Source organism: Theropithecus gelada, chromosome X (genome assembly GCF_003255815.1).
Source record: "Theropithecus gelada isolate Dixy chromosome X, Tgel_1.0, whole genome shotgun sequence".
Lineage (NCBI taxonomy): Eukaryota > Metazoa > Chordata > Mammalia > Primates > Cercopithecidae > Theropithecus > Theropithecus gelada.
Genome location: NC_037689.1, coordinates 105,907,293 through 105,922,432, shown reverse-complemented (window position 1 = coordinate 105,922,432; position 15,140 = coordinate 105,907,293). Strand labels below are relative to the sequence as shown.

Sequence of the window (15,140 nt, the reverse complement as noted above, 5' to 3'; positions counted from 1 at the left end):
CTTATTTTCCCTTGCAGTATATTTCTCACTCAAAGGAGCAAATTAAAAAGTTTTTTGTTCTAGTTTGAGTTGGTGTTTGGAAAAAAAAAAAGTTTTTTTGTATATATAATATATAAAGTGAATATACATATACATACATATGCAAGTGAATATATATAAAGTACATATATATGTTCACTTTACATATTACATATACACATTCATGGTTTCCTAACAAAACCTTGATGATAGGTTTTCATCAAAAGTAAAATATAATATGTGATAATTTGACATCGTTCAAAATTCTACATGGCCAAACTGGCCAGTACTAGAAAGGCTGACCACCCCCCTCTTCTGGCTGGCTAGCCCCTTATTCAGGGCATCTTTCCACATTATTTAACTAGAATTATCCTAATTGCTTCCAATATAACTTATATTCCTAAATCACTGGGAATTTTTAATTCTCCAGTGACAACAGAGGCATTTTCTAAATTTTTCTCCAATGGCTTGAACGCAGACTACTCAGATAATTTGTTCTGAGAAACTCAATATATTAATTCAAATACAAGCTTTAATGCACAAAAATTAAATCTGCAGTATCTAGTTATTTTGGATGCTTCAAACAAACTTTATTTTGTATCTCATATATTGAACGCTAACTTAGGTGTAGGAGGGAAGAACTGCTGAACTAGAGAGCCGGTGAATTATATGCTCTCCTGAAACTTAATGACAGGTTTTCATCCCAGAAACATAAGGGGATTCTTGAGGCCTGCAGTTGCATTCCTGCCGCTCAGGGTAATCAATAAAATCTGGGGCAGGCAAGCCAGACAAGATCATTAGGGATTTGTTCCAGATTGTAAATGTTGGACAAACTGGAAGAATGAAGGTCACATCAAAAGTATGAAGATGGAGAGAGTTAGCTGGGTCATAGAAAGACAGCATATTGTTGTCATAATCCAGGAGGACACCCAGACGCTTCAACTGTGGGGGCACATCCACCAGCATTTCCTTGTTGTTATGTCTCACCACGAAGTTACTATTGCAGCGAGAGAAGACCCATGAGGAGGCATTCTTGCCAATCCATTCATTCTTTGGAGCTGATTTGTAGGCAATGCCAATTGCATACCTGTAAGACAGTGGAGAGGAGACAGAAATAAACATTTATGAATGATCTGAGTTGTGTTAGACACCATATATGATATATAACAAATAGGATACATGTTTATTCCTTAAGTAGTTTACACTTAGATGCATAATGCTGATATCACTAGAGCTTTAAAAAGTTAGCAATTAGAACAATGTGGCAATTTCTATCTCCTAGCCCAGTATATTTTCCATTATTTTATTAAAAATCTGGCGAATTTTTCTAGAGTGGTTTTCATCACATACCTTTTAACCTTGACTTATTGGTATTATGGTTGTGCTATAGAATTGAATCTCCTAGGAACCTAATGACAGAGGACAGAAGGGAAAAGGAAAATGGGATCCACTTACCATGTTGAGGAACCCATGACCACCTCCCAATAGTGGCAGCCACTGTCAATGAATATATTTCCTGCTGCCCCATAGCACCCTGTGCCACTAAACCTCTCTGGGGTATGGCTCTTCTTTAGAGAGCTTTCATCCTTCTCCATCTGCAATCCATCATTGGAGATCTTCAACTTCTTGTGAGTCATTTTGGGATCCAATTTAAAGGGTTGGCCTGAAAAACAAAGTAGAAAAAAAAAAAAAAAGAAAGAAAAAGCACAGTGAAGTATCTTAAAATTCTACCTTTTCCACCAGCATCATCACTGGCAGGGTATGCTTGATATCATGATCACTCTTGGTCCAGTGCAAGTTGGCTGCTGTTTAAATTTTATTAAGAAAAGAGGCCAGAAGCCAGAGTTTTCAATAAAGTAAGAATAAAGGTCAATCTCCCATAAAACGACCTTCATAAAGGCATTTATTTTCCCACTGTGGGAAAAAATGTGGATCTCTCCTAAAAGCAATTTGTGGGAAGTCATATTCCAAGCAAAAAGGAGCTAATAAGCTGTCCCCTGCATCATATATTATCAAAGTAAAAGGGAGTGCTCAAAGTTTCATGTTGCCAAATATGTTTTGTACTTTGCTTAATTTCAGTGGGTTGTTTGGGATTTGGGTAGATTTTAAGGGAAATAGTGTTATGATGTCTGAGGTGAGGGGAATTGATGAGGTAATTGCTGCTTGATGGCACAACCAGAAAACCCTGAGAACTCAGCAACTGGACAATTTTTTTTGCCCTATTACAATTGAGATGTAAATAACATATAATTAGGCAATTTTGTTAGAGTGACTGTTGCATCATCAATGATCAGAGAAAACATTTATTGTGTAGGATCATTCACAACAGAGAATTCTTTATAACAATTGACAAAAACATTGTTACTGAGGGACCAGTTGCTGGGTATGGCAAGAGATTTATTATACAGAATGCTTCTGTGACAGACACTGTTGGCTAACACATTACCCTTTCTCAACTTACTCTCTCTTACTCGCTTTCACTATAGAGGCCAGAAAAGCTAAATACTCAATCTCCCAGCCTCCCTTGCTGCTAGGGGCGGCTAAGAACATGGAAGCAGATGAAAGCAGAAGTCAGACAGAGCAGGGGAAACTTTTAGGAAAGTTTTGGTTTTCCAGATAAAAGGGATTATGTGTACCAACTCTTTCCTCTTTCCTTTCTTGAGAAGAAATATGACATCTGAAAGCTGCAGTGGCCATCTTGCAGCCATGTGGCTAGAAGCCAATGCACACAGGGAGAAAGAGCCTGCATCTTTTATGACATCGCAGAGCAGCTGCACTAGCTCTGAACTGCCTACCTTCAAACTTCTTCCTATGTGCATGTGTGAGAGAGAAAATATATATCATTCATTTAAGCAATTAGCAAACGCTGTTTGTTAAGCTATGTTAGTTGCACTTTTTGTTATTTGCTGTCAAAAGCATTCTTAACAGATATGGCTTCTCTGTAGTAGGATTTTGCTAGATTATCACAAATAATGCTCTTTTATGCAATTGTCCCCCAAATATAAGGGGTGGATTGCAGAGAAAAATCTTCACTAACATCCTCCCAAGCTACCAGTCTTTTTGTGCATATCTCTGGGTCCACAAATCTTCCATGGGCACCAACACACTCCTTGCCCAAAGTACAAACTACAACAGTATAGCTCCTCTACCCAGTTCCACTGCTCCCCATGCACTGCTGTGGGTGCCTGCTCAGGCTGTGTACTCCCCTGGCGTGGAGAAGAAAATTGATCTTTCCTTTTGAAATTACCACAACGTACTGTTTGTTTTTAGTCGGGTAGGTTCACTGTTCCGGCTACCGGCTTGGTTTATGGCTTTAACGATGAAGATGTAGCGAGTCCCGCTCTGGAGTCCATGCACTGTGTAATGGTTCTGTTTAATGTTGGGCACAATCATCCAGCTGTCTACTGAATTATACAGGCCTGTAAAATGGGGAAAGACAAGGACATTAGCCAGCAGGTAAGAGAGACAGAATGAAAAACACACTGAAAATTCATCAAAAGCCACCCCCTCAAAAGTGAATTCATTTTGTTTTCTTTTGAGTCTTAGAAGATGTAATGAGATGAACCAAAGCTTATGATTCCACTATTTCATTACTGCCACAGAACTAGGCTTAGGCCAGGCTCCTTGCTTCTGGCAATTGAATGCAACCACTAGCAGAAGTTAGGTTATTTCAATTTTTATTTTTTGCCAGATAACACAGGAATGGCTACTATACAGAGTCACAGAATCATCACTCTTATTGAGTCTCTGGATATTTACTCCAAACATCCACTCCTCTGACAGCTGAGTCTGGTCTTATATGGATGGAGCAATCCTGTGCGGAGCACGGAAACATGGAAACTCAGCCAAAGGGACACCTAGATACTGAATGTCCCTTATTTCACAAGTGGGAAACTAGGATTGAGAGAAGCAAAGTGACTTGCCCAAGGCCACAGATAGTCGGCGATGGTGCTGAGAGTAGAACCCTGGTATTTTTTAAATGGTAGCCCAGTGTTCTCTCTACTACATCACAGTTCATGGGGCAAACAAAAATGTTCTTTTGTCTCTGCAAGGTAGTGAGGCTCTCAGGGCTTACAATTCCACTCTCCTACTCCATCCTCACCCTTACTTCCCAAACTAGCTGGTCTCCACAGCACCATAGGGAAGCCAAAGAGATGACATGATAACCAAAGCAAGATATCATCTCCCCATTCTTTCTTACACAACACATTCTGTTGTGTGATTCCCGTGTTCATTTTGGGTTGAGTGGTCCAAGAGCACATTGTTATCTGTAATCTTCCTCCCTTCCAAGTAAGGAAAGGGATCAGAGAACTAGGCTTCTGCTTTTGATGGATTTTAGACTGCAAATATTAACTTAAACAGGGGAAATGTACATAATTAAAACATATATCTGGAAAGCTTTCGATAAAAGAAAAACCAACATTCTAGTCTGCAGATTATCTAGACTTCTCGCTACTGTTACCTGCTTTTCAGTTAGTTTACCAGTTTTTAGCCATAGTTCTACTAGAGGGTAGAAAGGGAAGGGCAAGGAAAATAAGCAGTGAATTCAGTCATTTCTATGCAACTCCAGTACAAGATTTAGTGAGGCTGAAAATTGAAAATAATAAGTCATGAGTGTTTTGCAAGAGATCTGATCAAAGGTTTATAATTAATCTGAGGGGAAGTTGAAAAGTCTAAATTAAAACTAGTAAAAGAAACATAATGGAGGGCAAACAGATATGCTGGAGAAAGATGAAGAAGAATTGGTGGAGGTGCCCAGTGATTCTCATTAAAAGACAATATGGATTAAAAGGGTAGGAGCAATGTTTGAGGCCTTGCCTATGTTACCAATACACAGTATGAATCATAAGCTGCACATAAGATTTTAATACAAAGAGGAAAATATATAATCTCCAGATATACACCCAACAATACAAGGACAAACTTCACAATGAAGTACTATGCAGCTGTGAAAAAAGAATGAGGAAAAGATCTCTATGAACTGATATAGACTGATTTCAATGAAATTTTGTCAATTGAAAAAAGCAAATTCCAAAAGTATATATGTATATGTAGTATATATGCAGTACACTACTTTTTTGAGAGAAAGAAAAATAAGAAAACATGCATATATTTGCTTGGATTTACAAAGCAACAACAATAAAAACAGGAAAGATAAATAAAAAATTCATGAAGTAGATTATCCACAAGGGGTAGGGGGTGGAGGAACAGGATTAAAAAGATATGGGAGGAAATGACATTTCTCTGAATGTACCTTTTTGTATAGTATCCTCTTTGGGAAACACATTGTTTTACAAATTCAAAAAAATAAAATTAAATCAATACAGATGGGAAAAGTGGGGACTAAAACTGAAGGCAAACTGAAACAAACCCAACTGCATTTCAGATGAACAGCATAATTACACCAACGTGGTGGGGGTGGGAGGAAAACCTCAAACAAATCCTGAAGTATTGTTAGCCAGTTTGTTTTTGTAGTGGCATGGACAAAGCAATTCAGAAACTATTTTAGATGTATTATGGGATTGAGCAAATGAGTACATGTGTTGATGTTGGGAGCCAGGGTTCATACTGTGGAAGAAGGAACATGCAAACATAGAATGGAGAAAGGCAGGAAAGAACCTGTGGGGATGGACTGGAATTTAAGGTATTGATGTAAACTCATGACTCCTAAAATATACGTATGTTTATGTGCACATAAATAAAGTATGTATGCATGTATATTATATGTGGGTGCACATGCTTACATATATGGATGTTTGTGTGTATATCTAGCATATCTAGCACTCAAGCCTTGGTCTCTAATATTGTCCCACTAAAAGAAACCAGGGTTCCTTGGAAAAAAATGACTGATTTCAAGGCTGGGACAGAATAACGTCAAAATGAGCCTAGAACATTTTGTTATGCCAGAAAGTAAGGAAGTGCTCAAGAAAATGATGGGGGAATATTATAAGGACCCAGAAATCACCTTGAAAGGCTCCCAATGGGTAAATCTTGACAATTTGAACACCAACACAAGTAAGGGCAGTAAATAATTATTAACAATCGAAAAAAAGAGAATTCATCAGCCCATACTGATATATAAACAAATGGGAGGAAATGGGGAGTGGGGCTCTTGCTTATAGTAGAATGCCAAGCGCCAACTTGAAAATGTGGGAGGGAATACTCAACTGGAAAATAATCATTTTGCAATCATCATATTAATGATTGATTCAGGCAAGTATCGTCAACTGATAATAAAACAAGGGTAGGGGTGGGGATGAGATGGTTTGATGAAGAAGCAGGGTATTTTTATGGTTTTAAAATATATCACACAGATTACTTATTAGGGGCAAAAGAAAAAGTAGTAACTACAGTGAATAAGTCAGACAATATCTTGACTAGGTGATCAAAATTAGCATCATCAGTGAAGGGCAAGTGGACATCATGTGTCTAAGAAAGAACTGTACTGCTGAATATAATCATGAGAAAACTTCAGAAAAAATCAAAATAAGGAATAGTACAATGAAGTATAATAAAGACATAAAAGAACATTTTTTAAAAAATGTCAGTGTTGTTCAAGACAAAGAAAGGCTGAAGAAATGTTCCAGATTAAAGGAGATATGACAAAAGAGATATGACAATTAAATGTAATACCTGACTCTAAACTATCAAGGACAATATTGGGTTCTTTATATGTCATAAAGAATATTATTTGGTCAAATGTCAAAACTTGGAATATAAATGGTGGTTTAGATAAAAGTATTGCATCAAGGTTAAATTTCTTCAAGTTGGTAACTATACTGTGGTTATGTAAGAGAATTTTCTTATTCTTAGGAAATATACACTGAAGAATTCAGAGGTGAAAGACCATGATGCATGCAGTTTGCTCTAAAATGGTTCCAAAAAAACAGGGAATGTTAGCAAATGCTAAAGGAAGTTGGACAAATATTAACAGTAGGTGAATGTGGGTAAGGCATATACAGGTGTTCTTTGTGCTAGTCTCGCAAGTTTTCTGTGATTTTGAAATCATTTCTAAATTTAAAAAGGTAAATATATGATCCTCTAGGTATTACTGAGATTTAGTAAGATGGGACTTATGACTGAATTATGTCAGTGGAAGTATACCTTTTGTTCAAAAGGAGAAAATTACAATATGGAAATCCCTGAACCTGAGTGTAAATGTGTGGTAGAGAGTATTTGCACGAGAATGAAAAGGAAGAAAAACAGAAGTTATGTCTTTCTGGTAGTATGTTACAGTCTGCCTGGCTAGACAGAGTTTATGGCTAATGCTTTTGTAATGCAAAACACAAAGTTCAAACAGAGGAAAGATAATACAGTAATCAGAAGACAAACACACTCACATATTTGTTGGAATTCTCATTCACCTCACAACATAATCTGAAACATTATTGGTTGTGATCATTTCAAATCTTAGAAGAGGTGGGAAGAAAGTTAAAAATCAAGAAATAAAGTTGAAAGAAAAGGTGAAGGGGGAATAATCCTCACCAACAAGAATAAAATTTCTGGATAAAGAAAATGCACAAAAACGTCTAAGGAAAGTAGCTCTCAGAATGGAGGTTCAGTCAACTGTGGCAGGCCAGACTGGCGGGTAGGATTGGGATCCTGAATCTTCAAAAATACTTATTCCTAGTAAAATCGTTTCCCATTGCCATCAGAATTTTGCTTCAGGCCTCTGCCCTTGTCCTCGTTCTAACAAACTTTTCTATCAATAACTAGAGGAAGAAATAGAAGGCACGCTGTGAGGGTAAGCAAGTATATTTCAAAGTAGAATCTGTATCCCAAAGGATTTTAGCATGCTGAAATGAAGTCGCAGAACTAACCAGATAAAATGTACTAGGGATAAATTCAAGGCTTTGTATTTTTGTTTTAGACATTCAATTGTATAAGAACAGGATTTGGAATACATAGAAAATTCAGTTGATCATATGCTCAGTAAACAGTCAGTAGTCAAAGTGGCTGCTGAGAAAAAGGTAGAGGGCAAAGGGGCATCAGTTAATGTACAAGAGAAATAATCCAGCTATCCTCTGCAGTGGTCAGATCACTTTTGGAGTACTACATTCACTTCGTTGACAGAACATTTTATAAAGCACAGTGATAAACAGGAGTGTGTTCTTAAAAATGATACTAGGGTAGCAAAAGATCTGAAACTATGCCATATGAGGAGCAATTGAAAGAAAGGAAGATGCCTAGCCTGGAAAAGAGAAAATTTAGAAGGACATAGGAACTAACGAAAATTATTTGAGGAACTGCTATGTGAAAGATGGATTAGGTTTGTTAGTGAGGCACAAAAGGTCAGAACTAGGACTAACTGGTTGTTGTGGTTTACTTCAAGGAGCATTAAACTTGAAGTCTGACAGGCTCAAGCTGCAACCTTGACTCCAACATTTCGTAGCTCTGTGACTTTGGGCAATCACTCAACTTGAGCCCCAGTTTCTTCATCTATAAAGTAGAGTTAATAACATTTCATAAGCTAAGTAAGCACCCATAAGGACTAAATGAGATAATGTATGTGGGAGCATTTGTAAATGGCAAAGCATAATACACATGTAAATTATTATTGTCGTTATTATTTACTTAAAGGAAGAGTTAAGCCTCTTATAAGGAAGCACTGGCCATTATTTATAGGTGTACAACAATCAAATGGGTTGTTTTGTTAGAAGTGAGCTACCCACCACTGGAAATATTCAAGCAGAGACAGGATGATTATCTACTGAGTATCTGGCAGGAGGGAAGAAGATTAGACTAGATGACCTCTAAGGTCCATTCCAATTCTAAGATGCTACGATCCTATCACTGTTGAGAATTACCCTTTAAGCTTTTCTTTACAAAGGACTATATAACCTTGAAAACAGAGGTGACAACCTCTAGATCTTTGTCACTTCTCAGACTTCTTCTTAATTCCTGGGAGATGATTGCTTTCCCCATATCAGGAAAAAGAAGCACAGTTGTTGGCATTAAGACTTTCCAGAGAAGGAGAGACAAGTAAATCAGTGGGGCATTAGAGTTTGTGACTTCACAATCTGAAGAAACACCCAGGAACATAGCTATATGGGCCAAGTGGTTTAGGTTGGAGTTGCATGAGGCAAATGTTTTTTAGAGTTTGATCCCCAAATGTCGTCTCATCTCCCCACCCCACCTTGTTACAAAACAGAATTCTGCCCCAGATTTGTCACAAAACAGGAAAAGGAGCCTAATAGAAGGGGTTAGTTGGAAAAACTACTCTCATGCTGGCCTGTGAAGTCAAACACAAAAGCGGGAACAAAAAGGTAAAAGAAAATACTAATTTGCCACTATGGAGATGCTATTTTAGGTTGGGAATCTGTTCCAGTCTTGAATCCAGCTTTAATTTTGCTTTTGTTTCCATTTCCCCCCCGCGTCCCCTCCAACTGCCCCCACACCCAGGGCATTGAGGGGAACTTTCAGCTCATCCCCTCTTGACTAGCATGAGTGAAGTTCCTACTCTGCTTTGTCTTGCTCCAATTCACCAGAAAGTGAAACCATAACATGTGAGCTAAACAACAGCTTTGTTAACCTTTTTCATTTTGTGGCCCACTGACATGTTTTCATATTTAGCATAATTCTTAGTGGAAAGGAAGAAGTAAAGGGAAGAGTGACAGAGGCAGGAGGCTTGTCACCATGTTAACTGACAGAGGTATGTTTGGTAAAGGAAATGTCTTTGAACATAATGTATTTTACCATGATAATGAAGTAGAAGAAGAGTCAAGGAGAGAGATGTTCATACACACAGGACCAGCAATGATGGTGGCAAGGAACAAGTACCAACCAAGCTGTACTCTCCTTGGGAAAGTGGAGTGACATGGATTAATTGAGGAAAGGCTAAGGGTTCCATAAATGAATGAGAATGGCCCCAGTAACTGCCCAGCAAGAAAATATACAACTTGCTTGTTACCCATCAGTAAGGTCTTTGCAATGCTCTGGGGAGCTTACACTGTCTATGAAACACTATACTAAACAACCTAACATGTCTTACAAACACTTGCCTCGTGGCGCCCCGGCCAATCTTGAGCAGCTTACTGCTTCCTTACATTTCCTTATCTCTGGCCACAGGCCCCAACTACACCATGACTTACTGATGAAGTTAGCCTGGCCAGTGAATATGGTGTACTGAAGCTCATAGGAGCTGATGCTGAACTCATCATCCGAGATCCAGTGGACTGTAATGGTGTCATGGGAGGCAGTACAGAGTTCTTCTCGGATAGATGGTGGGTTTGGGGCTGTAAGGAAAGGTGGAAAAGAAAGTAAGGAAAGCATACTCTCTCTTCTGGAATTTTACAATTGTTACTCTTCCTGCCTAACCCAACATCTCTTGAAGAGAAGATTTTCTTAATAGAGAATCTTTAAATTGCATGAACCATGCAACCTGAAGCAAAATGCTAGGACCTCAAGCTCCCTAAAACCACTTTTCTACAACATAATATAAGCCTAAACTTTTCTACAACAAAAATATAAGCCTAAATTTTTGTGATGATTGCCCCAGCTGTCTAGTCTGCCTGCATAAACACTTATGTAGACATTAAAGTGATTATATGGTTTTCTTAACATATGGTCTTCAACTTAATTTTTTTATTTCAAAATGAGTATATATATATATTTAAATGGATTTTTGCTCTTGTTGCCCAGGCTGGAATGCAGTGACACGATCTCGACTCACCGCAACCTCCGCCTCCTGGGTTCAAGTGATTCTCCTGCATCAGCCTCCCAAGTAGCTGGGATTACAGGTGCCCACCACCATGCCTGGCTAATTTTTGTATTTTTAGTAGAGACAGGGTTTCGCCATGTTGGCCAGGCTGGTCTCGAACTCCTGACTTCAGGTGATCCACCCACCTCGGCCTCCCAAAGTGCTAGGATTACAGGCGTGAGCCACCGTGCCCGGCCCCATTACATATTTTTAGCTGTATAGTCAAGTGCAAAATGATGAGTTCCCTCATCTACAAAATAGGGGTGATAATTAACTTATAGATTTGTTGTAAGGATTAACGATATAAAATTAATATACAGTGTCTAGAATAAAGTAGATGTTCAATAAGGGGCAGGTATTTAATGTAGTAACAAAACAGCTGCAAAAATAGTTTGTGTATATTTTTTTCATGAAATGATCATTAAACAATCCTGAAAGTAGCCAGCATTTTCAACAGGCTAGTTGTGTCCCTCATTTTCTAAAATTGTCTGAGAGCCAGATATTTCTTACATTTTTCTTCCTGACCTACTAACTCCTAATTTTCCTTAAAACCATTTTGGTAGTACTTGTACCCACATAAGGCATTCTCTAACATTCCCTAATTGTCACCTGAGTTCTACTTTCATAACAAGCAACAATACATTACTGTTAGATTCATAAGGACAAATCTATCAGCAAATTTCTTGTGTTTTACTCTTAAGTATAGCTGGTATACCCATTTTGATCCTAGAAATAGTTAACAAATCATAAATCATCTTTTTTTCTGTTACATGAACTAAAATATATTCTGTCTGAAAAGATACATGCATCATTTTAAAGATTATAAAATATGTAAATTATAAATATTGTCTTTTTCAAATTATTTTTAAGTAAAATCATACCAGAAGAAAAAAAATTAAATGGGAAGGAAAGCACAGTATTTTCACACCTGTTAAATAATCTAACCCCTCTAGCAGTTTCTTTTCTCTGGAAAAATCTAAAGCAAAGTTTTCAAAGGCATCATTAAAATTGATGTCTGGAATCAGAACTTGAGAAGATGCAGTTGCCATAGCGACCCTGAAAAAGAGAAAAGTACATCAATATACATCAAAATAGGTTGCAACCTTCACCCAGTTTTTGATTTCTGATTTAACAAGGTGAAAATAAATGACTTGTAAGGCTTGATTTATTTAGTGAAAACATCATATCTGTGCCTTTCCAATGGGAACCATTTAAATTTTAATAATCAGGAACCAATTAAGAGTTATACCATATTTATTCACATATGTTCACCCCTCAAACACACTCCCCCATCCGGTCTTAATTCTGAGAAGTAAATACAGAATTTTTTCCCCTCTGCATCATTTTCCATCTGGCAGGCAGCATCAAAACTAGACCTTTAAAGACTTGGTAAAAACAGTTCGAGATTTTTCTTTTTTGTTTATGCTAGTCAGCAAGTCAGCATGCTAGGTTAACACCTTCCCTAAATATATCATTTATGTGATTTTTTTTTTTTTTTGAGATGGAGTCTTGCTGTGTCACCCAGGTTGCAGTGCAGTGGCACCATCTCAGCTCACTGCAATCTCTGCCTCTCCGACCCCCTTCCAGATTCAAGCAATTCTCATATCTCAGCCTCCCTAGCTGGCGCCCACCACCACGTCCAGCTAATTTTTGTATTTTTAGTAGAGACGGGATTTTGCCATGTTGGCCAGGCTGGTCTCAAACTCCTGACCTCAAGTGATCCACCCATTTTGGCCTCCCAAAGTGCTGGAATTACAGGCATGAGCCACTGCACCTGACCTATGTGATCTTTTATAGCATTTATATTTCACTTTATTATCCTCCGATTGTATAGTGCTATGATAGTGTTATCTTCCCAACTAATTCTAAGAGTCTCAAGAGCAGGGTTCATATTTTGTACCTCTTAATATCTTCCATGGCCCTAACACAGCATTTGACACATAGTGAAAAAATAACTGTTGAATGAACAATTGAATGACTAACAACAAAATAACTGCTAACATTTATCGAGTGCTTAGTATATACAATGCTCTCTACATTCACTTTACACACATTATCTAATTTACTCTTTACCATAACCCTATGTAGTAGATGTTATTTCAATTTTGCAAATGAGAAAATTGACACATTGAAATGCTAAGTAATTTGTCCAAGATCACACAACCAGTAAGAGTCAGAAATGTAATTGAGCCCATGTCCATCTGATTCTAAATTCTATACCCTTCACCATTTAGAGTGTTCTTCAAAAAATTGAGGTATACTTCAGCACTTCTTAGCCATCACTACACATCAGGATTATCTGGAGGAGCTTTTGCCAAAATATACATGTTTTAGTCCTGTGTAAGATCTTCTAAATCAGAGCCAATGAAGATCCTTGAACATGTAAATGATGGTGAGGAAAGAAAAATTCATTTGGCAACAATATGTAGGTTAGAGGAGAGAGAAAAGGCATTGAATGTAGGAAGACCAGAGAGGAAACTTTTACGGTGAGCTAGTTGTAAGGGAATGAGAAACTGAAAAATACATATCCTCATGTACATATACCCTGCTGTACATCTACCAACAACATCTCTTATTGTTTCTGAAAATAGAGATGTTTCAGGGATAAGCTACAGGCAAAATGAAAGACTAGCTCAGTACAATCATAAGGTCTCACGTGAATAGCCAAGATTTGGTGAGCAAGGAGACAACTTCTTTAGGATAACAGTTAATCTAGAAAATTAGCTCATGGAATTTCTTTCTGGCCTCTCCAATCTTCTTTATTTCTTCCATCCATCTATCCAATACTTATTAAGCACAACTAGTGTGCCAGGCACTGTACTGGGCACTGGAGATACACAAAGTGAACAAGTTTTGTTGTGGTTCTTGCCCTCAAGAGCTCACACATCATGAAGGAGAAAGACATTACATGGGCAATAGAAGTGCTGCTACAAAGGGAATAGAGCGTACACAGGAGTTATCTGAAGAGACTTGGGAGCTAAGGGAAATCTCCCCTGAGGAAGTCGATTTTAACTAATGACCTACCTAACGAGTAAGAGTTAACTAAGCAAAGACTATGTGGATGTGTGTGTGTTCTCTCTCGTTTGAAGCCTGGAGAATGAGACAAAATCATGCAGGACTTTGTAGGCCATGTTACAAACGTTGGATTTTATCCTAAGAATGATGGGAGTCACTAAGCATTTTAGGTGAGGAAGTAATATGCGGAAATTCATGTTTCAGGAATAGTACTATGGCTTCAGTGGAGGGATTGGAAAAGGTCAAAATTGGAAGCAAAGAGACCAGATTTTTAAGTGTCTTGGAATAAGCATACATGTAAACAAATAAAACAAAAAGGGTTAATTCACAAAGCATCAAAGAAAACAAAGTCAAAGCAAACAAATGGCAAATAAATATATTTAAAAAGTCCAACTATATGAGAAATCAAAGAAATGTAAATTAACATGAGATAAAGTTTAAATTACAAACAAATGACAGCATAGGACCTTTTATGCCTATATTCAATAATGCCTACATATTTGTATTAGGATTGAAATTGATACATATTTTGAAGGCCAAATTAGCATTAAATTTCAAAATAGCTTAAAATATAAACCTTCTTTGACACCACAGTTCTATTTCATAAAAATTTTATTATGGAAATAATTGAGATGTATGCAAAGATACAACTACAAGGGCACTCAACACACCATATGTAGCCTAATTGTCTAACAGTGGAGACTGAGTTAAGTAATGTACTATATATCAAAAGATAAAATAACATGAGGCAATTGGAAATCAGATTTTATAATAATATCCAATGATACAGAGAAAAGTTTGTGATACATTGTTTCAAATGTAGAGTATAATGCAGTATATATAGCATGATATCATGTTTGTGAAGTATATCTAAATAGAAATATTGGAATACTATATTCCTAAATGTTAACGGTGGATGAAAGGTTAAGAATGGGTTAAAAGTGACCTGGTGTGGGGGGCGGTGTGTGTGTGTGTGTGTTTATGTGTGTGTGTGTTTACGTGTGTGTGTGTGTTTATGTGTGTGTGTGTGTATCTGACTGTGTTTTTTTTTATTTAAGCAAAACACAAAGTAAGCTATATTGTTGCAGTCTCTTAAGGCCTTGGTGTCTATTACAAATAATATAAGGCATCATTTGTAAGGGGAAAGACATACCTCTCCCAGCTAAAATTTCATTTTAACTGAAGTCATGGTACCTTAACACAATACAGGGCATAAAGGTGGGGGAAAATTTCAGACCCTGTGGGAGACCAGTATTGAAGTTGGGAAGATGATTCTCAAGTCATATTACATAGACAGTCATCTATTCCACCTACACCTCAGGTTATATCTGAGCCTATGAAAATAAGATTCAGATAAAGAGTTGGGAATCATAGCCATCTAAATGGTAATTGAAGCCCTAGGAACCAA

The 15,140-nt window shown here is 37.5% G+C and overlaps 1 protein-coding gene across 2 annotated transcripts in view; it reads right to left on the bottom strand.

The window, feature by feature from the left end:
* Positions 1-532: 532 nt before the first annotated feature.
* The window catches only part of MID2 (midline 2), a 96,325-nt gene continuing 81,717 nt past the window's right edge, over positions 533-15,140 (bottom strand). Inside the window, exons 6-10 of one of the 2 annotated variants that reach the window (XM_025372567.1) lie at positions 11,646-11,773; positions 10,020-10,253; positions 3,276-3,437; positions 1,474-1,681; positions 533-1,105 (exon numbers count right to left, since the gene is read on the bottom strand). In XM_025372567.1, coding sequence (XP_025228352.1) covers positions 703-1,105; positions 1,474-1,681; positions 3,276-3,437; positions 10,020-10,253; positions 11,646-11,773 — 1,135 coding nt within the window. In that variant the 3' untranslated portion in view covers positions 533-702. The remainder of the gene's footprint in view (positions 1,106-1,473; positions 1,682-3,275; positions 3,438-10,019; positions 10,254-11,645; positions 11,774-15,140) is intronic. The other variant, XM_025372568.1, reaches the window with a different exon arrangement.